The sequence below is a fragment of the Bos taurus genome, chromosome 27 (genome assembly GCF_002263795.3).
Source record: "Bos taurus isolate L1 Dominette 01449 registration number 42190680 breed Hereford chromosome 27, ARS-UCD2.0, whole genome shotgun sequence".
In the NCBI taxonomy this organism is placed as follows: domain Eukaryota; kingdom Metazoa; phylum Chordata; class Mammalia; order Artiodactyla; family Bovidae; genus Bos; species Bos taurus.
The window spans coordinates 20,047,474-20,073,552 of NC_037354.1; the positions used below are offsets into that span (position 1 = coordinate 20,047,474).

A 26,079-nucleotide genomic window follows, 5' to 3' on the forward strand; every position below is an offset into this window, starting at 1 on the left:
GTCAGTAAACTACAGTTCTCAATTCAAATACAGCCAGCCACCTGTTTCTCTAAACAGAGTTTTTTGGAACACAGACACACTCCTTCATGACACAGCTATCTCTCTGCAGCAGTGGAGAGCTGGGTAGTTGTGACAGGCAGAGTACAGCCTGCAGAGCCCAGAATATTCACCATCAGGCCCTCTATAGAGAAAGCTCTTCAACCCCTGTATGTTCGTTCTCCAGAGAAACAGAACCACAACACTATGAGACTAGATATCAATTACAAGAAAAAAAAACTGTAAAAAACACAAGCACATGGAGATTAAACAATACGTTTCTAAATAACAGGTTACTGAAGAAATCAAAAGGGAAATCAAAAAATTCCTAAAAACAAATAACAATGAAAACACGACAACTCAAAACCTATGGGATGCAGCAAAAGCACTTCTAAGAGGGAAGTGAAAGTGAAAGTTGCTCAGTTGTGTCCTACTCTTTGCGACCCCGTGGATTATACAGTCCATGGAATTCTCCAGGCCAGAATACTGGAGTGGGTGGTCTTTCCCTTCTCCAGGGGATCTTCCCAACCCAGGGATGAACCCAGCTCTCCCACATTGTGGGCGGATTCTTTACCAGCTGAGCCACAAGGGAAGCCCTCTAAGTGGGAAGTTTATAGCAACTCAAGAAACAAGAAAAACATCAAATGGGCAACCTAACTTTACACCTAAAATGACTGGAAAAAGAAGAAGAACAACAACAAAAAGCCCAAAAGTAGCAGAAGGAAATAAATCATAAAAAACAGAGCAGAACTAAATGAAAAAGAAATGAAAGAAACAATAGTAAAGATTAATAAAATAAAAGCTGGTTCTTTGAGAAGATAAACAAAATTGACAAACTTTTAGCCAGACTCATCAAGAAAAAAAAGAGAAGAATCAAATCAACAAATTTAGAAATGGAAAAGGAGAGGTTACAACAGACAATGCAGAAATATAAAGGATTATAAGAGACTATTACGAGCAACTATATGACAATAAAATGGATAACCTGGAAGAAATGGACAGAATTTTAGAAAAGTTCAATCTTCCAAGACTAAACCAGGAAGAAACAGAAATTATGAACAACCCAATTGCAAGCACTGAAATCGAAATTATGATTAAAAATTCTCCCCAAAAACAAAAGCCCAGGACCAAATAGCTTCACAGGTGAATTCTATCCAACACTTAGAAAAGAGCTAATACCTAGCCTTCTGAAACTCTTTCAAAAAATTGAAGAGGAAGGAACACTTCCAAACTCATTCTATGAGGCCACCATCACCCTGATACCAAAACCAGACAAAGACAACACAAAAAAGAAAACTACAGGCCAATATCACTGATGAACATAGATGCAAAAATCCTCAACAAAATTCTAGCAAACAGAATTCAACAACACATTAAAAAGCTCATACACCATAATTAAGTCAGGTTTATTCCAGGGATGCAAGGATTCTTCAACATATGCAAATTAATCAATGTGACACACCATATTAACAAACTGGAAGATAAAAATCATATGATAATCTCAATAGATGCAAAAGAAGCCTTTGACAACATTCAGCACCCATTTATGATTGAAACTCTTCAAAAAAATGGGCACAGAGGGAACCTACCTCAACATAGTAAAGGCCATATATGATAAGCCCACAGCAAACTTTATTCTCAATATTCCCCCTAAGATCAGGAACAACACAAGGGTGTCAACTCTTACCACTATCATTCAACATCGTTTTGGAAGTCCTAGCTATGGCATTCAGAGAAGAAAAAGAAATAAAAGGAATCCAGATCAGAAAAGAAGTAAAGCTCTCACTGTTTGCAGATGACATGATACTATACATAGGAAACCCTAAAGATACTATCAGAAAATTACTAGAGCTAATCAGTGAATCTAGCAAAGTCACAGGATACAAAATCAATATACAGAAATGACTTGCATTCCTATATACTAACAATGAAAAATCAGAAAGAGAAATTAAGAAATCAATCCCATTCACTATTGCAACAAAAAGAACTCAATATGTAGGAATAAACTTACCGAAGGAGATGAAAGAATGGTACATAGAAAATTATAAGACACTGATGAAAGAAATCAAAGATGACATAAACAGATGGAGAGATATTCCATGTTCCTGGATAGGAAGAATCAATATTGTGAAAATGACTATACTACCAAATGCAATCTACAGATTCAGTGAGACCCCTATCAAATTACCAATGGCATTTTTCACAGAAGTAAAACAAAAAATTTCACACTTCATGTGAAAACACAAAAGACCCCAAATAGCCAAAGCAGTCTTGAGAAGGAAGAATAGAGCTGGAGGAATCAACCTTCCTGACTTCAGATTATACTACAAAGCTATAGTCATCAAGACAGTATGGTACTGGCGCAAAAACAGAAAAACAGACCAATGGAACAAGAGAACCCAAAAATAAACCTACGCACCTATGGTACGTTATTTTTGACAAAGTAGGCCATATACAATGGGGCAAAGTTAGCCTCTTCAATAAGTGGTGTTGGGAAAACTGGACAGCTACATTTAAAAGAATGAAATTAGAACACTTCCTAACACTGTACACAAAGATAAACTCAAAATGGATTAAAGACCCAAATGTATGTGCAGAAACTATAAAACTCTTAGAGAAAGACATAGGCAGAATACTTGATGACATAAATCAAAGCAAGATCCTCTGTGAGCCACCTCTTAGAGTAATGGAAATAAAAATAAAAGCAAACAAGCCAACAAAGGTCCGTCTAGTCAAAGCTACGGTTTTTTCAGTAGCCATGTATGGATGTGAGAGTTGGACTATAAAGAAATCTGAGCACCGAAGAATTGATGCTTTTGAACTGTGGTGTTGGAGAAGACTCTCTTGAGAGTCCCTTGGACTGCAAGGAGATCCAACCAGTCCTTCCTAAAGGAAATCAGTCCTGAATATTCATTGGAAGGACTGATGCTGAAGCTGAAACTCCAATACTTTAGTCATCTGATGCGAAGAACTGACTCATTTGAAAAGACCCTGATGCTGGGAAAGATTGAAGGTGGGAGGAAAAGGGGATGACAGAGGATGAGATGGTTGGATGGCATCACCGACTCAATGGACATGAGTTTGAGAAAGGTCCGGGAGTTGGTGATTGATAGGGAAGCCTGGCATGCTGCAGTTCATGGGATTGCAAAGAGTTGGACACGACTGAGTGACTGAACTGAACTAAACTGAACAGGAGGGACCTAATTAAATTTAAAAGCTTTTGCACAGCAAAGGAAACTAGAAACAAGGTGAAAAGACAACCCTCAGAAGAGGAGAAAATAATAGCAAGTGAAACAACTGACAAAATATTACTTTCCAAAGTATACAAGCATACAACTCAATACCAGAAAAACAAACAACCCACTCAAAAAGTGGGAAAAAGACCTAAATAGACATTTCTCCAAAGAAGACATACAGATGGCTGACAAACACATGAAAAGATGCTCAATATAGTCATTATTAGAGAAATGCAAATCAAAACTGCAATGAGATATCACCTCACACTGGTCAGAATGGCCATCATCAAAAGTCTACAAACAATAAATGCTGGAGAGGGTGTGGAGAAAAGGGAACCCTCTTGCACTGTTGGTGGGAATGTAAACTGATTCAGCCACTATGGAAGATGGTATGGAGATTCCGTAAAAAAACTAGGAATAAAACTACCATATGACCCAGAAATACCACTCCTAGGCATATACACTGAGGAAACCAAAATTGAAAAAGATACATGTTCATTTCAGCACTATACAATAGCTAGAACATGGAAGTAACCTAGATGTCTATCAACAGATGAATGGATAAAGAAGTTGTGGTACATATACACAATATTACTCAGCCATAAAAAGGAATGCATTTGAGTCAGTTCTAATGAGGTGGATGAACCTAGAGCCTATTATACAGAGTGAAGTAAGTCAGAAAGAGAAATATAAATATTGTATACTAATGCATATATATGGAATCCAGAAAGGTGGTACCAATGAATTTATTTGCAAGGCAGCAATGGAGAAAACGACATGGAGAACAGATGAATGGACACGGGGGGAGGGTGAGATGTATGAAGAGAGTAACATGGCAACTTATATTACCATATATAAAATAAATAGCCAATGGAAATTTCCAGAGTATGTCTCAGGGAACTCAAAGGAGCTCTGTATCAACCGAGAGGGGTGGGATGGGGAGGGAGATGGGAGGGAGGTGACATTACATACATCTATGGCTGATTTATGTTGATGTTTGACAGAAAACAATAAAATTATGTAAAGCAATTATGTTTCAATTAAAAAATAATTTTTTTTTAAAAAGAGAGAAACAGAACCAATGGGTGTGTGTGTGTGTTTGCATGCGCATGCGCATGTGTGCAGAGAGACAGGGAGGGAAGGAGGGAGGAGGGAAAGGGAGAAAGAGAAAGGGAAAAGGGTTAGAGAATGAATGAATATTAATTTAAATATTGCCTTACATGGTTATGGGGCTGGCGAGCCCAAAATCTACAGAGCAGGCTGGCAAGTGGGAGAGCCAGGGATACCACTGCAATCTTGGATCTGATAGTAGTCCAGAGGCAGAGGTGCCTCTTCTTCAAGGGATCTCAGTCTTTGCTCTTAATGCCCTCAACTGATTAGATGAGGCCCACCTACATTCTAAAAGGTAACCAGCTTTACCCAAAGTCTATTGACTTAAATGTTAATCACATCTAAAAATGGCTTCACATAGCCAGGACAGGTGGGGAGTTTGGGGGAGAATTTACACATGTATATGCTTGGCTGAGGCTCTTTGCTGTCTACCTGAAACTACTACACCATTGTTAATCAGCTATACTTCAATATAAAATAAAATGAAATAAAATAAAATAAAGCAGCAACAGTTAGACTGATCTTTAACCAAACAGCTGGCTACCATAGCCTAGCCAAGTTGACACATAAAATTAATCATCACACATTGAATCTGTAATCTAATTTAATTTTGGAAATAGTCTATTAAGACAAGTGTTGATCTTCTGTATCAATTCTGAAGCTAAGTTTATTATTGATTATAAATAAATTGGAATTATGGCTAGCAAATGAAATGTATATATCTGCTAGACAGAAAACAACAAAATACTTTGTCATATTCTAAAAACTTGACTACAAATAATCCTATCCAAATTAACTTTGTATATACACCCACATGATTGCCTAGAGATGCTCTCCAATCCTATTCTCTAAGCAGCTCTAAAAATATTAGAGTCAATTCAGTCTAGATTGATTTAAATTTCATCTTGATTAAAAGTGAAGGTTCATCTCAAAGATCCATCCAGTCCTATATTTTACCAACTGGTTTTTTAAAAGTTTTGCTTTGGCGATTACACAATCGATAGTTTGCTGTCAAAAAGGTTACCTATTGATAAGTAGCACTCACCCTCCCCCACTGTTAAACTGTCAGTAACTTGAACCTAGTTCAACTGTTAGTCCTGAGTACATCCCAAACCCAAAACTTCAGATACTAAAACCTGCCTTCATAATAGGTAAAAAAAAAAAAAAAAAAGTACTTTCTCTCTTAAATTAGCAAAGAACAGTTACATAATTTTTTTCCAGAACAATTTGGTTTTAAGTATTTTCAACACAAATGTATACTGCTGTGATCTTTTTATTTCTTCTCTTGATTTCAATTTTCTTTTCCTTGTCTTCCAATTCAAACTCTCTGTTTTGGAGGACTCATTTGCTTGTATTGCATAAACACAGTACCTTTTCTCTATAAATCCACCAGGGCAGTCTCACACAGGCATATCTTAGCCCCATAGATTCTGTCTGATAATGAAGAGCATCAAAAGTGAAGAACTGGTTCTAGTGAGGATGACTTTACAGCCAAGCTCTATTTTTTTCTGCTGATCTTTAACTCATTTATTGGAAAACGTTCACTGATTATACCATAGTTACAGCACTGACGATAAGATGGTAAGTGAGACTACCCCTTTTCTCAAAAAGCTTAAGAGTTTATGGGACCATTTTAGTTAGAAGTTGAAACTGATGAAAAAAACAAAACAAAACAAGGACATTAAAACAGTAAAACAATTTCAATTAACCTAACAGAAGAGGCTCAGATTCAGAAAATTAAGATGGAAACAGGAATAGCACCACAAAGGTATTTAATATCTCCTGTCCTAACAATCTCCCTCCTTTGAGATCTCATGTCTCTAGCTGTCATTCCATTTTGCTTGTCCTTTCCCAGGAAAACTTATTTTAACAATCATCCAAATGCACAGCCTCTGCCCCCTAATTTCTGGTTACTTTCTTGATCAACACCAGCTGGTTCTGCACCCCCAACATTCCACTGCTATCAGTCCCATCAAGGTCACCAATATTCTCTCTACTAAATCTCAGTACTCAAGTTACTCTAAAAGAATTCATTGCTCTCTTTTGGAAAGGCTCTGTTGAGCTGACAGTGAATTCTTTGGTGAAACTGGCCAGTGAAAACCCCTTGAAGCAAGATCCTCTGTCCTTTGGGGTACTTTCCAAGAAGCATCAGTTCACTTTGAATGTAATAGAGCTCAGAATTGGGGCAGTGGGGGAAATACATCAAATCAGTCCCATGAATACTGGTGACACTGCTGCTAGACCATTTTAATGACAGCCCGAAGACAAATACATTATTCACATTGATATTTCAGTTGAATTTCAACTGCATTCTTTTCTTCCTATGTTTTAAAATTTATTTTCTTTACAACAAATTTACTTACATGTTTAACTTTATCAAACTGCATTTTCCTTTGTGATCCTCACACGTCATTGTGATTTTACTGACAACTGAAGTCCCTGCCTTCCTGGCTGATAACCTCATCTCATGCCACTCCCCATCTCATGCTCTGCACTTCAGCCACTCTGGCCACACAGTTTCTTAGCACAATCTGTAATTGTTTTTTCGTTGTTCCTTTTCCATGTCCGTCACCAAGGTCTGACTCCTGGCTGTGCCTGGGGTTGATGTTTTATCTCAGCCGAAGTATTTACCCTCAACTCAGCCTTACCTTAATATTTACTCATGGGGCTGCTTTGAGAAATCAATTAGGTAATATAAGCAAAAGCACCTAGAACAGAACCTGGTACTTACGAGGAGCTCACTAGATGTTAGTTGATTATGGAGCATAAATACAATAAATCGCTAAACAGTGAAACGTTGAGAGGAGGAGTTCCCCAAAGTTGAGTGTTAACAGTTTTATAAACAATCTGAAGAAAGAAGCACACGATGCACTTCTAGCTTGCAGGAGTGAAATACCAAGTAGATGGGAATAAACTGCTGGAAAAATGAATGAATAAGCAAAAAAAAAAGAAAGCGGGTGAATTACAATGTGGGCAAATTAACATAATGAGAGAACACTAAATCAGTGAATTTAAAAAAAAACTACATATTCTTTCTCTATTCCTTCCAGAGCTCTTCTCTCAGCTTTGCCCCTACCCCCACCCAACCAAGGCCAGTTCATGTTCTGACAGGGCTTGGCAGGCATCAGCATCTCACTGTGAGGACTGGAGGAATTGTGTGATTTGGGAAGAAGTCAATGGTAAAGCAGAGAAGGCGATGGCACCCCACTCCAGTACTCTTGCCTGGAAAATCCCATGGACGGAGGAGCCTGGTAGGCTGCAGTCCATGGGGTCGATAAGAGTCGGACACAACTGAGTGACTTCACTTTCACTTTTCTCTTTCATGCATTGGAGAAGGAAATGGCAACCCACTCCAGCGTTCTTGCCTGGAGAATCCCAGGGACGGGGGAGCCTGGTGGCCTGCCATTTATGGGGTCGCACAGAGTCGGACACGACTGAAGTGACTTAGCAGCAGCAGCAGCAGCAATGGTAAAGAATCTGCCTGCAGTGCAGGACGCACGGAAGATGCGGGTTTGATTCCTCAGAAAGATCCATTACAGAAGGATTTCCTTCTCCAGTATTCTGGCAAGCCACTCCAGTATTCTTGCCTGGGAAATCCCATGGACAGAGGAGTCTGCTGCTGCTGCTGCTAAGTCACGTCAATCGTGTCCAACTCTGTGCGACCCCATAGACGGCAGCCCACCAGGCTCTTGTCCCTGGGAGTCTGGCAGGCTACAGTCCATGGGGCCATGAAGAGTCAGACACAACTGAGAGACTAACACATACACTCTACATAAAATAGATAATAAGAAACCTACTGTATAGCACAGGGAATACTACTCAATACTCTGTAATGGCCTGTATGGGAGAAAAATCTAAAAAAAGATTGATAAATGTATATGTATAGCTGATCCACTTTGCTGTACACCTGCAACTAACACAACACTGGAAATCAACTATACTCTAATAAAAGTTGTAAAAAAACCAAACATATTATGATCCAGAGGTTATTCAAGTCATGTGTTATCTGGGTGGTCAGGCTTCCATATCAGCCACCAGGAGCCTCTGTAATGCTTAATGTACCTGAAACAACATCACAAAATTATCAATGAACAATACTACAAAAATTCGCTACTCGGTGTCAAGCGAGCCTTTTTTGAGTTTGCAGCATCCACACTCCCCTCCCTTCTATCAGGCAGACAGGACGCTGCCCTCTTTCTCTTTCCCTACCTGCTAGGCTATGAGAGCAGATATCCCTCCCACCCCAAGTCTTTAGTGACGGCTCCTGTATTAGTCAATTTGGTAAAGTACCACAGACTGGGTGACTTCTACATCAAACAGCTATTTCCTCACAGCCCTAGAGGCATCCAGTTGGAGATCCAGGTGTCACTAGGACTGATTCCTTCTGAGGCCTCTCTCCTTAGGCTGTAGATCACCATCATCTTCCTGTATCTTCATAGAGTTTTCTTCCTGTCCATCTTTAGATCCAAATTTCCTTTTCTTACAAGGACACCAGTCATATTGAATTAGGGTCCACCCTAATGACCTCATTGTAACTTAATTACCTCTTTAAAGGCCTTATCTGTGAATTCTGATGTCCTGCAAGTTAAGACTTCAACCGAAGAAATTTGGGGGAAGACATAATTCAGCCTGTAACACTCTCTGAAATAAGACTGCAGCCTTAGGACTTCCCTGGTTGTTCGGTGATTGAGAATCCACCTGCAATGCAAGGAACATTGGTTCGATCCCTGGTCTGGGAAGATTCCAGATTGCCGTGGAGCAACTAAGCCCATGTGCCACACTATGGAGCCTGTGCTCAAGAGCCCAGGAGCCACAGCTACTGAGTCCACGTGCCCTAGAGCTTGGGCTCTGCAGCAAGAGAAGTCACCGCAGTAAGAAGCCGATGCACCACAACGAAGAGAAGCCATCACTTGCCGCAACCAGAGAAAAGCCAGTGCAGCAACGAAGACCCAGCACAGCCTAAATAAATAAAGACTTAGGCCTGAGAGGGGTAAAGACTGAGGGGGAGGGTGACAGGGCCTCAAGTGAGGGGTGATGGTCAAATGACAAGGATGAGAATAAACTAGAGGAATGCAGTGGTTTGTTAAATGCTTTCTATAGGCCAGGACTTGCACTAAATTTTTTCAAATGTTTATCTCATTGAAACCTTACAACAATCTGTAAGGAAGGTATTACTATCATAATCTTGAAACCTGGGAAGACAGGCTCACAGAAGTACAGTAACTTTCCTAATGTCATTCAGTCATAATCTATGACACTAGGATCTAGATGGGGCGTCCCTGGTGGCTCAGATGGTAAAGAATCTGCCTGCAATGCAGGAAACCTGAGTTCAATCCCTGGGTTGGGAAGACGCCCTGCAGAAGGAAATGGCAACCCAATCCAGTATCCTCGCCTGGAGAATCCTATGGACAGAAGAGCCTGGGGGGCTACAGTCCACAGGGTTGCAAAGAGTCAGACACGACTGGGCGACTGACATACACAGGATCTAAACAGCAAGTCTGCCTGGCTCCAAAACCCTCTCAAGGACTCCCCCTGGCCCCCAGGATCTGTGACATCTGGTGAATGCCCCCCAGGCTTCTTCGTCCAGGGGAGTGGTTCTTTCTCCGGTTGCTCCCACACACTGGCATCTGGGCTGCCACCTGGTACTCCTGATGAGGGATGCCCTAGAGATCAGGGTTTAAGATGTCCTCTTTTTGTCACACTTCTTCCATCGGCCAACTTAAATATAACCTGGAAACGGGTCATTTTACAAACTTTGGGCACAAAAAATGCAAACATTTGGTTATATTTCAGTGCTTAAGAGTTTAGCTTTCCTAAGCTCTCAATTCAAGAGCTGGGGAAGGAAGCAAGCTCCGGGTTTCCAGGATGACAGTGAGCAGGTGATGCAGGGAAGACTGGTGGATGGCATGGGGGCTTCCTGTCCCCGCTTCTCAGCCATAGACGGAAAGCTCAGTCTTAAGGTTGGCTGCCCAGATACACTCCTTGACAGGAACATCCTTCACTTGTAGAAACTGATGATGAAGAAGGGTGGAACCATACAGCCATCCCGGAATGGGAATTTGTAATTCTTACTGCTAAACTTTTCTAAGTCAGAAGTTCTATTTCTCTCCACATTTCTTTAGCAATTTGACCAAATCATTCCTCTCAATACCTAAGAAGCTCTATGGAAACATCTGGCATAAACTCTTAACTTTCCCTTGTGGGCTCCCCTTGTGTCTCAGCTGGTAAGGAATCCACTTGCAATGTGGAAAACCTGGGTTCGATCCCTGGGTTGGAAAGATCCCCTGGAGAAGGGAATGGCTACCCACTCCAGTATTCTGGCCTGGAGAATTCTGTGGACCGTATAGTTCAAGCGGTCACAAAGAGTCGGACATGACTGAACAACTTTCACTTCACTTCGAACTCTTCTAGAGGAAGGCTGGGAACACAATGAATGTCTGTACTCAACCACTGGGGATGTGCTGATCTTCCGATGTACCAGTTCTGGCCCTGAAAGAACTCGCTACCACTTTTGCCTTAGCAAAGAGAAAGACAACCCCTGGCTCACTGAGTGTACTAAGCAGGGCTGTTAAACAATGAAATCTGATCTTGGGGCTGGTCCCTGGCTTAGTGTCCTTACTTCAAAGCTTACTCACTGGAATCCTCTAATCCCTCTGTCTCAATTAAAATAGAGGAGACTCCTGGTGCCAGCAAGCTCTGCAGCTTTCAGTGCAAATGAGTTTATTTATTCTGTTAGAATGGTATGGGTCCCTCCTCTTCAGCTCAAGTTCCTACAACGCCTGGGTCTTTTCAACTCCAGTCCCCTTCCTTTCCAATTCCAGATGCCTTTCTTTGGGTTGGCCACGGAGGCATGACCGACCCCTCTGAACCAGCCAGGCTGGTGTGGACACTACATCTTCAGACAAGGTCTATAATGTGCTGTGCTCAGTCTGGTCCGACTCTTTGCTGACCTGTGCACTGCAGCCCACCAGGCTTCTCTGTCCACAGTTCTCCAGGCAAGAGGTCTGGAGTGGGTTGCCATTTCCTCCTCCAGGGGATCTTCCTGACCCAGGGATCGAGCCTGAGTCTCCTGTTTTGCAGGCAGATTCTTTACTGTCAGAGCCGTGAGGGACCCAGCCAAGGTCTGCCTGGTCCTCAAATAATGGTTGCCCACTATTGGGGAGAAGGTCAAGCAGGGATTTTCGATCCTGTAAACATCCCCCTCATTAGTCAGAACCCACATTTTAGAATTGGAACGGCCTTAGTTATTATTTTGCTCAATGTAACCACTCGTGTTTCTTATATATGTGAGTATTTATTGGTAATAAGCAAAAATCCCACTTGTATTTTGGATATTTCAGCATTTAAAAATACACATATAAAAGCATATGGAAACAATTTTTGTAGTTTATTTTTTAATGTCATTAGATCAATCTCTTATTACCTGGTATACTCAGAGGACCAAACAATCACTTTATGATTTATTAAGTAGAAAAATCAACATTTCTTGTTTGCTTCTCTATGGAAACAGATGACCTTCTAAAACTGTCTCCCAGGGTTCGCAGCTATATGTTGAGTACCAAATCATCAAGGTACTTAGAATAGAGCACATATAACATATTGAAAAATTAAACCAATATTTCCAGGTTCTTTGTAAGTTATCTGACACTTCTGTAGTCCTCCAGAGAAAGGAAGTGTGCAAAGCTATAATTCCAACCTCAGTCTTATGATGCTCATCAGAATAGAATTAACAGTGGCACACGTAAAGGGGTGAATTAAAAGATTTAAAACAACATTAGCAGCAGCAATAATTACTACAGTAGAGCACTGCAGAATGGTTCCCTTCAGTCTAGATCACCAAGAAGCAGTATTTTTACTTATAACTTTACTGTCATCTATTCATGAAGTAAACTTCTCACACACACAATCTTTCTTTGATCTCAGCTTGAGTTACAGTCTATATTCTTCCTCTTACTTGAAGCAAATCACAGCCCTGTGCTACACTGCATTTATCAACAGCACCAGCTCAGTCTGCCTGACAGTAATTGCAGAGATAGAACATATATCCAGTTGCAGCAAAAGCAAATTTAATATAATCATAAACTGGCAGGTCACAGATGAAAGGGATGCACAACTACTGCTCTAAGGCACGGAGTTAGAGCACAGTAGTACACAAACACCACCCAATTATAGACTAGATGTATTCATTAATGTAAACGGGAAGTGCTACACAATCATGTACAGAGCTGAGTAAGACAGTCATCAATATTTGGACTGAGTCTCTTCCTCTGCTCAACGTGGGAGCCGCAGCTCATGTTTCCTACTTGTATCTCTCCACCAATTATATATATTGATCTTTGTTTTCTGTTCCTAAAACCATTGTCAGTTACCCCAGATCTGGAGACAAAACAAACAGTCTGCTATTCATTCATGAATCGTGTTTCCTCTCTGTGGTGTGTACAAGGATCTAGCTCATAATTAACAAGGTAGGTTATTGACACTCCCACAGACACATGTATGTTTCCCCCATGGCGCCCCACCAGCTCATGTTTACCCCTGTATGGACCCTTTAAACTCGCTAACGTGTTGCTCTTTGAAAGGCTAAAATTTCTACCAGTTAGCGTTAGTGTTCTGGTTATCCAAACACTGTTGTTGAATTTTAGACTATGTACAGTCGGCCAGCAGGTCTCAACACGCACCTGATGGCCAGCCTTTTCATGAGGGACACAGCCCCCAGCAAAAGTCTGCTGCATGGACAAGATGGGATTAGTCACAGTCCCACAACCACCAACTTTGCTGCAGCACTGTGAAAGGGCAAGGCAGTTAAAAACTGTGCTGGTGACATTGATACGGACCTCACAGACACTTCCAGGGACCCTTAAATTTAAATATGTTCATAGGCAGCTCTGGAATCACATTTCCAACAAAAATCACCCACTCCAGGAAAACAGTTGGTGGGCCTCAAAAAATTAGGCACACGATTACCATATAATCCAACAATTTAGGGAAGCCTGTTGTGCTGCAGTCCATGGGGTCACAGAGAGTCAGATACAACTTAGCGACTGAACAACAACAAGGCATTTACCCAAAGAACTGAAATCAGAGACTTGAATGTGTATTTGCAGATGGATGTTCACAGCAGCATCATACACAATAGCCCAAGGTGGAATCAACCAAAATGTTCACCAGCAAATGAAGAGATTTTAAAAATGTGGTATATAATAAAATGGAATAGATCATTAAGAAATTCTGACACATGCTGCAACGTGGATAAACCTTAAAGACATATGCTCCAGTGAAATAAACAGACAAAAAAAGACAAATACATGATTTCATATATACGAGGTCCCTAGAACAGTCCGTCATAGAAACAGAAAGCAGAATGGGAAGGCTGGCCGACAGGGAGAACAGGGAGTTACTGCTTAATGGGTACAGAGTGTCATTTGGGATGAAACAGTGCTGGAGATGGTTGACGATGATGCTTGCATAGCAATGTGAATGTACTTAATGCCGCTGAACTGTACACTTAGCACAGTAAAATTTTATGCTATGTATATTTTACCACAATACAAATTTTAAAAATCATCTGCTCCAGAGACTATTCTCAAACCACAAATTGAGGTAATATTCACCTGCAGATAAAGTCTTCTTTCTCATCTCTGGTTATTTCCACAATGAAGAGTTTTCATTGTTTAATTTTTTCAGAAATGTGAGCTCAGAAATGGTAAGTAGAGAAAAACAAAGCTTTATTGATATACAGATGTCTAGCTAAGCATTTCCACTGAAGTGGTTCATTCATGTGTCCTTCCAGATTCTCAGTGTTTGAGATTCAGAAGAACGTCTAGGCAAAATGACAAATTCCACGCCTCCTTGGCCTTTTACAGTCAATAGGAAATAGATGAAACTATGAACGTAAAATCCAAGGACCTCAAGGGTCTTGGATATTTTTGGATATTCAGTTCATACACACATCTGTCTCAGACTGATGGCCTCAAATTGAAGTTAAATTATGTACAGCATACTCTATTTAAGAAGGCTGAGGTGAGGAAGGGGAAGTTGCAATCTTTTAGGAAGTCTTTTTTGTTTAATCTAAAATGGGTTAAACTTTTAGCATTAGCAGGGGAGATTTTAGTTATCTGAAAACTTTTAAAATCGAATATAGCATCTCTGGACAAAGTTGGCTGACTTTGAGTGCTTCCTGAAAATGCATGTCACTTATTTTTTTAGCAATTATTTTATAAGTATATCGGGGCAAATATTTTTGCATAGTCTAAATTATAACTTTTCAAATGGGTTATACAATTAATTTTGTCATCTAAATCCTTATTATAAATGATTGCTGCTGCTGCTGCTAAGTCACTTCAGTCGTGTCCGACTCTGTGCGACCCCATAGACGGCAGCCCACTAGGCTCTGTCCCTGGGATTCTCCAGGCAAGGATACTGGAGTGGGTTGCCATTTCCTTCTCCAATGCAGGAGGTGAAAAGTGAAAGTAAAGTCGCTCAATTGTGCCTGACTCTTAGCAACCCCATGGACTGCAGCCCACCAGGCTCCTCCGTCCATGGGATTCTCCAGGCAAGAGTACTGGAGTGGGTTGCCATTGCCTTCTCCTATAAATGATTACATTTCAATATTCAGAAAGGAAAAAAAGAGGCATTTGATTGTTACATTTATGTATTAGTTCACTAGGGCTGCCATAACAAAGTACCACAGCCTGGGTGCCTTAAACAACAGAAATTTATCTTCTCACAATTCCAGAGGCCAGAAATCCAAGATCAAGATTTAGCAAGTTTGGTTTCTACTGTGGCCTCTTTCCTTGGCCTGTGGACAGCCATTTTTTCCCTGTGTCTTCACATGGTCACTCTACATGTGTGTCCAAATTTCCTCCAATCATATAGTATTAGGATTCATTCTAACAACCTAATTTTAACTTAATTACCTCCTTAAAGGCTCAGTCTCCAAATAGAGTCATGTTCTGAGGTACTGGGGGTTGGGATTTCAACATGAGTAGGGTGCGGGGTGACGGTACAACTTGGCCCATAATAAACTGAAACTGTAAAAACATTACAAACTTCTTTATGAACATCTGAGTGATCAAATAATAAAAAGCTGAAGCAGATAATTCTCTCATAAAGGATTCATGTTCTCCGAAGCTTGAAATGTCTACTGTGATCACAAAAGGGTCAATTAACAAGTTCAGTGAGCACCCATTCATTAAAGAGAAGTTATGTCTTGAATGTTACTCTGTGTCAGGCACCAGGCTACAATGGTAACCAGACACGGTTACTGCTCTCATGAAATTTTCTACAGGTTATCTTCAGAATATAAGAAAGTTAGGCTTGCCTAACAGAACAAAATCTCTGTAATTTGGATAGAACAAACTCAGATATCCCATCAACTCACACACTGGTATATGTTTTTCATTTTGGTAGAACTTTTGAGATTAAATTCAAGGGGTCTTCAGAGCATAGTAATCAAACAAGAGTTTAATCTCTCACTGTTAAGTTCTCAGTCCCTATTTTACTTCCCATTTGAACATATTTATCAACTGGGATTGCTCCCTCCTCCTTGATACCCTCTCTTCCCCAGGCTCCAGGACCCCACAGCCTCTTAGTTTTCCTCTACTTCACTAGTAATCCCTTCTCAGTCTTCCTTGCTCGTTCCTATGCATCTCCCAAACTCTCAATGTTGGTCATCTTTGGTTCTCGTCTCTGCTTAATTTACATTCTCTCCCTTGGTGGAACAAATGTATCCAAGGTTAAGACTTTAAATTGATTTATATGCTGAGGACTCCCCAATTTTTCTGGTCCAGACTCTCTGCCAAATGCCAAACTCATCGGTGCAACTGCTTACTCAGCGTATCTGTTCCCACATCTCCATACCATCGCTGATCCACGGTCACCCCATCCCCAACCATCTCTGTTCCACTGTCTCTGATTTGTTCTTTCTATCCTCCAACTAGAATGTAAATTCTAAGAGCCATGAACAAATATTTTTGAATGAAGGAATAAAGAGCTAGTCAAGAAATATGGACGGTTTGAAATGCATTCAACTCTTGGATTAAAATTGCTTGCTAAAATGCAAGATTACGGGGGCCTATAAGGATCCCTTCCAACCAACATAAAGCTCTCAGTTCTGCATATTTTAGTTTATAGTGTGTTCTAGTCCTGGAATAAGCTGCATTTCATTAAAAATAGGCTCTAATTGAAACCTTGATTAAGTCCAGCTGGTCTCTGCCCTTCATCCTTTCACATTAATGAACCCCCTGGAGGTGCCCTGGATAATCACTACTCATAGTTAAGCACCATAAATCCCTTACTGCCTTTCTTCTTAGAACATGTCACATGGAGTTGTCCACGGTGGAAAAAACCTGATCACAAATTAGCCCCTGCAATTCAGAGCTGGCTTAGAACTTTCACCTTTGAGGCTCATAAAACTGAAATCTTTTTCTTGGTTGGTAAATGGTACCAGGTGTCTCTCATTTAGGGCTCAGCATCAGCTGTTTCGGCGCAGGCTATCTTTCGTATTTCCAGTGTGAATTATACAGACATTACAGAGACTGTACTTCAAGTTGCACCATCTCTCACATCCTTACAGACTTGGTGGAAAGCCCCACTTCAGATTTGGCCACTTACTACCTTTTCTGAGCTGACCTTTGGGCCCCCCAAAACCATCAGCAACACAGTCTAGTCTGGGTTTTAAGTCACCTCATCCCAAACATACTCAAATACTGTGAAAATCCATTTTTTACATAATGCGATCAACAGAGATAGAAATTTAATTTTATCTATATGTAAGAAAATAGGTATGCATTACAAAGGATTCTGGTCTGCCAAATTTCATGAAGTTAATAATCAAATAAATCTATAAAGTTCTTGGAAATACATGAAATGCTTTTTACAAGGATTATACCTATTATAATCATGAAGATAAACTACCCCTTGAAACTACTGGGACATTTGGTTTTAAAGGATGTAGAGAAAAAGATTTTTTTCTTTTATTTTTGCTTGGTGTTTAATGTATTGATACACTGATCTGGACTATTCTGTTTCTCCAGGGTAGCAATGTTACTGAATAAACCTAGAGGTCGAAATATTTTAAGTATAGCAGGAAAGCTTAATTGACATTCCACATGAGGAGAAATTTCAGGACACGGTGGAGAAAAACTGGCAAAGAAATAAAGCTCAGTCATCTATAAAAGCACTTCTCTTTCATTTGCATTTAAAAATGTAATCAACAACATATCTAAAATGAACTGCTGTCAAGTATGCATTTCAGAGTGCAGAGGAGCGCTGAGATGATAAATGCAGCAGATATTTTTGCTCCAGTGTCTCCCAAATAAATATGATTTTTAACATTTTTGGCACTAATATTCATAATTCAATTTAAAAGTCATAGTCAGATGAAAAGTCAAATTAGGAAAAATGCTACACAAAGGTTTCAAAAGCAATTTCATTTTGAAAGGAAAAATATCAAGCCATCATAGCTGGTGAGTTTATTGCTAACATATGCTTCTTAAGAAATCAGGTCATCTACCTCCTCCCCGCTGCCCTCATCCCAACCCGGCCCTGAAAATTCCACCCTTTTCCATTCTCAGCATTTGACTGAGATAACCATTAAGATACAACAAAATCATCCTTAAAAGAATAAGAGAAAAAATATTACAACAATTTTTAATGGACCATTAGAGAAATTAATTCAATTATATTATATTTTTATTATTAATTCTCTGTAGTATATCTACATGGTAATATAAAATCATAGGTTTCCACATAGTATTAAGACTATCTTTCTAAATGATCTTTGGAAAACTGTTTTCCCAACAGAGAACATTAAGAATCTATGGCTAATCTATCACTTTGCAAGTAAGATGAGACAGTATTTCTCCAGTCATCACAAACAGTGTTGGAGTCTCAGAGGACCCATAAACTCATCACTTCCTAAGAGGGCTGAGAGCTGTGATACAACAGTCAAAATGCATGAAGTCAGCAGTATAAATCCCAACATGAAAGCCATGATTCCATAATTTTCCATCAAGATGAAAAAGAAAAGCACATGAGACAAACAAAAAACCACTGAGAATTTTCTCCCTGAGAGCTCCTCATCCAGACTAATCTCTGGAATATTTGTCTTGTTTGTTTTTTGTCTCCCTGGCACTTCTCCCCACCATGAAGGCCAAAGAGATCCAGCACCTTGCTCTTGCTAAATAAACCCTGTCGCCTGGGATGTGGGCTCAACAGCAGCCCAGGCGGCTGATGCTCCCAGAAGCATCTTTACTGAGTCACAGGAGCAGGGCGGCTCCAGGGCGGGGGCATGGCCGGCTACAAGGGCAGCAGCTCCTCCAAAGGCGTGATGTCCACTCCAGCTCAGCCACCTTCTCTTGGTTTCTGTTTTATTTTCTAAGCTGGGTTCTCCAGCCTTCCCGTGGACTCAATCAGTTGTATTCAGGAAGTTCTCTGCCTGCTCACATTCACTCAGCAAGTCACAGGTCCTGAGCTGGGAGCAGAGTGAAAGATGCCCAGGCATCAGGGAAGAAATGAAGCAGCGGAAACAGCCCCACAGGGCACAGCTGAGGCAAAAATCACTGCTCATAACCTTGGTCTGAGATACCTCTATGTGCAAGGTTGTTAATATGAGTAGACAGCCCCCTCACTAGTGATACGCTCTCACTTCCCTGGTGGTCCAGTGGGTAAGAATCCACCTGCGAGTGCAGGGGTCACTGGTTCAATCCCTGGTCCCGGAAGATCCCACATGCGGCTAGCAACTAAGCCCTTGAGCTGCAACTACTGAAGCCCATGAGCCCTAGAGCCTGGGAGACACAACAAGAGCAGCCACTGCAGTGAGAAGCCCGTGTAACACAACGAGAGGAGCCCCCGATCCCCACAACGAGAGAAAGCCCGTGCACAGCAACGAAGACCCAGCACAGCCAAAAATAAATAAATAAAATCTTAAAAAAAAAAAAGAGTGACATGCTCTCCGTCAGCTCTTTTGACCTACTGATCACTCTCATTTAACCTTGGTCCAGCAACCGGCTCCCAGGAGAGGGGTGTTTTGTTTTCCGTTTTTGCTTTCCTGCCCCTGAGCTGTGGGAGCAGCATTTTGAAAGTTAACCACTCTTCTCCTTATGCCCAAGCTGGACAGAAGGCTTCAGTTTTGCCTTGTGTTTCCGGAAGCAATTTCCCCCCTTAGCTCTTAGGAGAAGATCTCTATTCAGATCTCCTCTAAACCATCTCTGTGGGGAAGAAGCGCCTGGCACGTAACAAGGGTTCAATAGATGCTTTTGAATGAGTCCTGCTCCACTGCCTCTCTGAGGCTGGCCTCTTTCTAACCTTGTGGAAACGCACCTTCTCTAGAGACAATTATCTTCACTTAAGAAACCATCCCTCCAGCTTCTGGCTTAATTACTGGAAACACTCGAGCAAGTATAATTTGATGGCATGCACGACATTCTCAGTAAGCATTTGAAAGTAAACTTTTTTCCCAACAAACTTTACATTGTTTTGACTTCTAAACCCTTTTCTCTCATCTATTTACAGGATACAATTTCATGTTTTCATAAAATTTACTGACATTAATTCATTCAACTTTTATTGAGTATCTCTGCATTATAAGTGCTATACTGCTTTACTTTTGTTGTCTCTAATAGGATTTAATAGCAAATAGTAATGCTGCATTGTCTAATATACAAATTAAAAGTAGTTTTCTGACACACTAAATGGAATCAAGAAAGCATTAAGCAGAGTCTTTTAAAGTCAAATGGTACATAGGTTAAGAATCTGCAGTATATTTCATACATTTGAATTTTAGATTTGAAGTAATGTTGAGTTCTTATCCCTCTATTTAGAAAATTTTAAATCTTTAAAATATTTGATAATATCAAGAAAAGTTACAGAACTAATATATTTCACATCATTACTGTCAACAAGAAATAATTTCTAATTATGCATTAAATATTTTGTACGTGTAAGTCTTCTATGGATGTCACTTTCCATGTCACTTAAAATGATTTTAATAATTATAGATGGTAACATTTGTATTCTCAAGATCATTTGTCTGTACTTTTGTTCTTAAAAAGCTCTAATGTCCTGCATAAGTTTTTAAAATGATAGTTTACCAATAACAAAAATGCAGTTCTTCCTCTGTAGGGCTCAAATTCATTTCCTGATGGAAAACAACTTAGACTCCCATTCAGTTTCCATCCTTGAATGTGTCATGGCCTTAAGTTAATGGTAGCTCACCACAGAATCCATGTATGAGGTTTTATATGTTTAATCCTTAAAGATATCCTTAAAAGAGGGAAAACATAATTTTCTATCTCCCAAAATGACCCCTAAATATGTAGACTAATTCTTTTAATTCTTGAACATCTTCAATAATCACGGTGTAATATGAGGTTGCAATCATTTCTGAGAGGTGTTTATTAATAAAGACTGCACAATCACAAAGTTCTAATAGTCTAACTTCTAACATACTCCAGGGTCAGTAATATATTGCTCAAGGGCCCAGTCTGACCTGCTATTTTTATAAATAAAGTTTTATTGGAACACAGTCGGACCCATTTGCTAAATTAGCTAAAGCTGCTTTTGTACTACAACAGCAGTGTTGTAACTAGCCCAAATTATAAACCCTCTTAAAGTTCTGAAATCACTGTGTAAAGCTTACTTTTAATGAGTTGTTAACTCATTAAACAACAGCCATAAAGTTTAACAAATTTGCTAAAGGACTTCATTGGGCTAGAGAGATTTGGCAAGAAGTTTGCAAGGAAAGGGAGACATTTTAACATTTGCAGCACAGCAGCTGAAGTCACATTGGTTAACTTGGAGAAAGGACACAGAATTGGTAGCAACTCTGAGACATTTAACATCATCTACAAATGCCAAAGGAAGTTGGCCTAAATGATCTTTAAGTTTTTCAATCTTCCGGATTCCTTGAAATGACTTCAGTAAGCCCACATGCAAACTCGGAACCCTATGAGCACACAACTCAATAACAAATATTTCCTGGCACCCACCGAAGGTCAAGGCAGGGAAGGAAAACATTTTAGAAAAGTGGAAACCAAAATGATTACAGAAAGGTATGTGGAGCTTTACTATGTGATTCTTGAAACTCTCCTGTAACTCTGAAAAATTCAAAGTCACTCAATCGTGTCTGACTCTTTGCGACTCCACAGACTATACAGTCCATGGAATTCTGCAGGCCAAAATACTGGAGTGGGTAGCCTTTCCTTTTTCAGGGGATCTTCTCAATCCAGGGATCAAACTCTGGTCTCTTGCATTGCAGGTGGATTCTTTACCAGCTAAGCCACAAGGATAGCTCAAGAAAAGTGGAGTGGGTAGCCTATTCTTGTTCCTGCGGATCTTCCCAACCCAGGAATCGAACCAGCCTCTTCTCCATTGCAGGCAGATTCTTTACCAATTGAGCTATCAGGGAAGCCCATAACTTTGAAATTATTATCAAATAAAAAAGTATAAAAATGGTTAAAGCAATTTTACATTTTCTCACTTAAAAGGGGGAAACTTCATATTCAACTGTGTTGAATATGGTAACACAAAGACTGCCATAATGGATCTGGAAAACACATCACTCATGTTCAGTATGTTCCCTGAAGCAAGCATGCCTGCAGACTACCCTCATCCCCTCTATCCTGCATCCTAAACACCCACCTTATAAATGTAACTCTTAAATTTATTAATATCTTACTATATGGAAAATGAGCTACCTAGAAACTAAAAGGACCAAATGACAGATAAGACATTAAAGAAGCTGGAGAGGGGAGAGTAGTGGGAGGCAGAAGGAAGGCACAGGAGAAACCAATTCATCAATAAACTAGATAAACACATTCTGAATGATCACAAATATTAGCAGCTCTGTTTTAGCTCTTCTTTGGTGGAACAGGAAGGAAACTTACCCCAAGTACTTGACTCTCATACAATGTATGTACGCCCCTTATATTTTTTATGTACACATATTCCAAAAAGAGATGTGAGTTTATTTTTCTAAAATCCAAACACTAAGCAAACATTATGCTAATTGAAAAGTGCCTAGAGAGCCACACACATCCAGGTTGTTAAATATAGAAACCCACTGTAATGAGAACCATTATCTCTGGTTTCCAAGGATACCAGGGTAAGCACTACTCCTAAATTGCAGTTAATTCAGCAAAGGGCACAAAGTCATTTATATTCAGGGTCATCCCAGCTGCCAGCAGATGCAGAAGGAAGGCTAAACCGCCCTCTTTTTCTATTCTGTTCATCACCAGCTCCAGTTGCCAACCCCCACCCTCTGGTCCCAACCCTAGCCAATGATTTCTGGGTGAAATCTGGACAGTCAGCTTGTAAACAGCTACTTCCGAGAGAAAAAGGATCTACAAAGGGCAGGGCAGTCAGAGATGTGAACAGTGCCGGGGGTGGGGGTGGGTAGGGAAGGTTGGCATTCCTCTTGGTTTGTAAAAAGGACTGAAGCCTAGTTTTGTGTGCCCGCAACACTAGGGGCCCTCTTTCCTGGTGCTTATGAGGGATATGACTTAGCAAGGAAACCACCACCATCATCTTCAGGGAACTGCACAGCTAATTTCAACTCCCCGCCCCACCAACTAAGACTATTCAAGCTTTTAGAGTTTATCACTCTTAAACTGCCACAGTTTCTAAAATTAAGTTCATTTTCAATTTGCTCTTCTAGACTCTGGGCTTCCCAAATGGCACCAGTCATGAACAACCTGCCTGCCAATGCAGGAGATGCAAGAGACACGGGTTTGATCCCTGGGTCAGGAGACAGATCCTTGGGTGGGGAAGATCCCTTGGAGAAGGAAATGGCAACCCACTTCAGTATTCTTGCCTGGAGAACCCCATGGACAGAGGAGCTTGGCGGGTTATAGTCCATGGGGCAAAAAGAGTTGGATATGACTGAGCATGCACGCACTCTAGACTCTAGGATCTACAGTTTTCATAGGGTTACTTACAACCTGTTTCTATGGCTATAGTATAAAAACTACTTTCTGACAACTTCAGAGATATTGCCTCTGAATCATTTTGTTGTTGCTTATTCAAGGCTATTTATTGATCGCTTTCAACATGACAGGCATTGTACCAGGCTAAGGAGGCAGTGAGACAAATGATATCAGACTTCACTTTTGATGATCATGGAAAGGATCAGTAACAGACCATGTCACTTAGTTTAAAGAGAGGCATTTGGGACTTCCCCAGTGGTCCAGTAGTTAAGACTCTGCCCTTCCAATGGAGGGGGCATGGGTTCAATCCCTGGTCAGGCAACTAAGATCCCATGTGACCCCAGTACAATCAAGAAATAAAAATAAATAAGAATAACAAAATAATTAAAAAAAATAAAAATAGAGGCATTCCTCCTTTAGTCAAATTTACACTTACTAAAATACTGGTGTGGGATTTCACAGATACTTTAGATTTATCTTAAACTTATAGAAAGTATATACAAATTTTAAAAAGTATATGTAAAAAAACTTACAGAAAAAAAGTATATATATATATATATGGGCTTCCCAGGTGGTGCAGTGGTAAAGAATCCACCTGCCAATGCGAGAGACGCAAGAGACTCAGGTTCAATCCCTGGGTGGGGAAGCTCTCCTGAAGTAGGAAATGGCAATCCACTCCAGTATTCTTGCCTGGGAAATCCCATGGAGACAGGAGCCTCGTGGGCTGCAGTCCATGAGGTTGCAGAGTCGGACATGACTGAGCATATACACACACACACATATATATAAAAATAATATCCAGATAAAACAGCAATCTTCCATTTACTTCCTCATCACCTGTCCATTCAACACAGGAAGACCTCCATGCAGAACTCAGCTGGGGCAGAAGAAACCAGAAGGGTCAAAAAGCTCTCTCTGCCTTCATGTGTTTCCTCCTGATGGACATGAGACTGCATCAGGCTAAGCTTCTTAGCTTAATGTGATAAGAGAGGTGAATCAGTTTGCCTGTTTTGATAATTGAGGCCTTTTGAGACTCCCCTCTTTTGTGTCAATTCCATTAACTGGAGCTGCTCCCTGCATCCAAGAGAGAGAGAACAAATGAAATACAACAAAGGTTTCTAGTAGTTATGTAACATTTACAGTATCCCTCAACAAGGCAGGTCATTTAAAAACTAACGGTTAGTACAAAAAGTACAACATGGTTCTGAAAACTTTCTTGCTATACATTTTAGACAACTTGAATACTATGTACTTAGTTGAGCTGTCCTGATTTCAGTACACAATCCTTAAAAAAAAAAAGAAAAGCTCACTTATTTTTTTGGTACCGAAATATTGTTTCTTAATCCAATAAACAAAGTAATAATGTCAAACCTTAAAACTATACAAAATGGAAAATCAATCTCAATTCTCTTTAAAGTTAGTCATTATTTTGGTGTATTATTCTGACACCTGCTATTTCTCACAAGGGGCAACATTTTGGGGTAAGACGGCTTCGGAGAAGATTCTGTCTGAATCTGGCAGCTTGCAAAAACGCCTAAGTTGAGCAGGCCACTCTTTAACCTTTCTCCTGGTCTCACCAGAAGCTAGTGTTCTGGAGGATGAAAACACAAAACACAAGTCACTGGCAGAAACGTCATCGTCTGGTTTATCCTTTTCTGACAACACATGAGCTTTCACAAAACCTCTAACGGAAGCCTGCTTACATTAAGGAACAAACTGTATTCCCTAGCTGTGCATAATCAACTTTTTGTTTTCTTCTCATCTTCAGCACTGACAGCACCCTAATCCACCAATTCGGGAGCCCAAAACTTGGACTTGAGCCACTTGGCTCCCTGGATGAAAAAACAAAACAAAACAGCGGAAGGGTCGCCTCGTCTTTTCCTTCTATTATCCTGACACCTAAATTCTGGTCTTGCGTATCGCACAGATCTCTGAAAACACTTTCTACTAGCTCACCTCGTCCCCTGCTCCATCCTCCTCCCTCCACCTTTTCGTAGCTAGAAAGTGTCCAACTGGCAATGTTCAAATCGTAAAGGCAGCAAAAACGGCCCTGCGTGCTGTCACAAATGTCTAAAAAGTGGATTAGGGATCACCAGGGAGGGACAGCTCGGACACCCGAGGCCCCCGTCCTCCGCGCGGGGCTGGCGCAGCTCGGCTCCCTGCCCAGCCCGGAGCCCTCCGGGGCCCAGCGCAGCCTCCCCGGACCTCCCCGCTCGGCGGGGCGCCGGGGGTCCCCCGCTCTCCCGGGTACCGGACAGACGAGGGAGGGGGTGTGGCTGGGCTGCGAGCGCGCCGGGGTGGAGGTGACACCGTCACCGGAGAGTTGTCTGGGGAAGGCGACCGTACTGGGAGTGGAAGGAGACTGCCCCGAGGCTGTTTTCGGCCGCGGCGCCGGAGGAGCCGCAGCCAGTTGGTGGCGCCCGGGGCGCTCGGGGGTCCGGGGTGGGTGGGGAGAGCCGGGGCGCGGCGCCGGGCGCTCGGGGTCCCCGCGTCCCGGGACTGGCAGGTGGGAGGCGGCGGGGGCCAGGGGCGCGCGGGGCGGCGGGGCGGGCCGGGCGCTCACTCACCGATGCACAGCTGGATGGCGTAGGCGTAGTAGGACCAGCCGAGCAGGAGGCTGATGAACACCACCGGGATCCAGTAGAGCACCCGCCGGCACCGCCGCCTCACGCTGCCCGGACCCGAGGGCGCCATCTTCCAGCCGCATCCACCTGCCCAGCTCCGCTGCCGCCGCCGCCGCCCGCGGGCCTGGCTCCGGGGCGGGCTGGCCGCGC

The 26,079-nt window shown here is 41.4% G+C and overlaps 1 protein-coding gene across 1 annotated transcript in view; it reads right to left on the reverse strand.

The window, feature by feature from the left end:
* The window catches only part of ZDHHC2 (zinc finger DHHC-type palmitoyltransferase 2), a 67,655-nt gene extending 41,583 nt beyond the window's left edge, over window positions 1-26,072 (reverse strand). The window contains exon 1 of the mRNA XM_024986329.2: window positions 25,873-26,072. Within this exon, the coding sequence (XP_024842097.1) occupies window positions 25,873-25,999 (127 nt within the window). The 5' untranslated portion in view covers window positions 26,000-26,072. The remainder of the gene's footprint in view (window positions 1-25,872) is intronic.
* Between the last annotated feature and the right edge of the window lie 7 nt (window positions 26,073-26,079).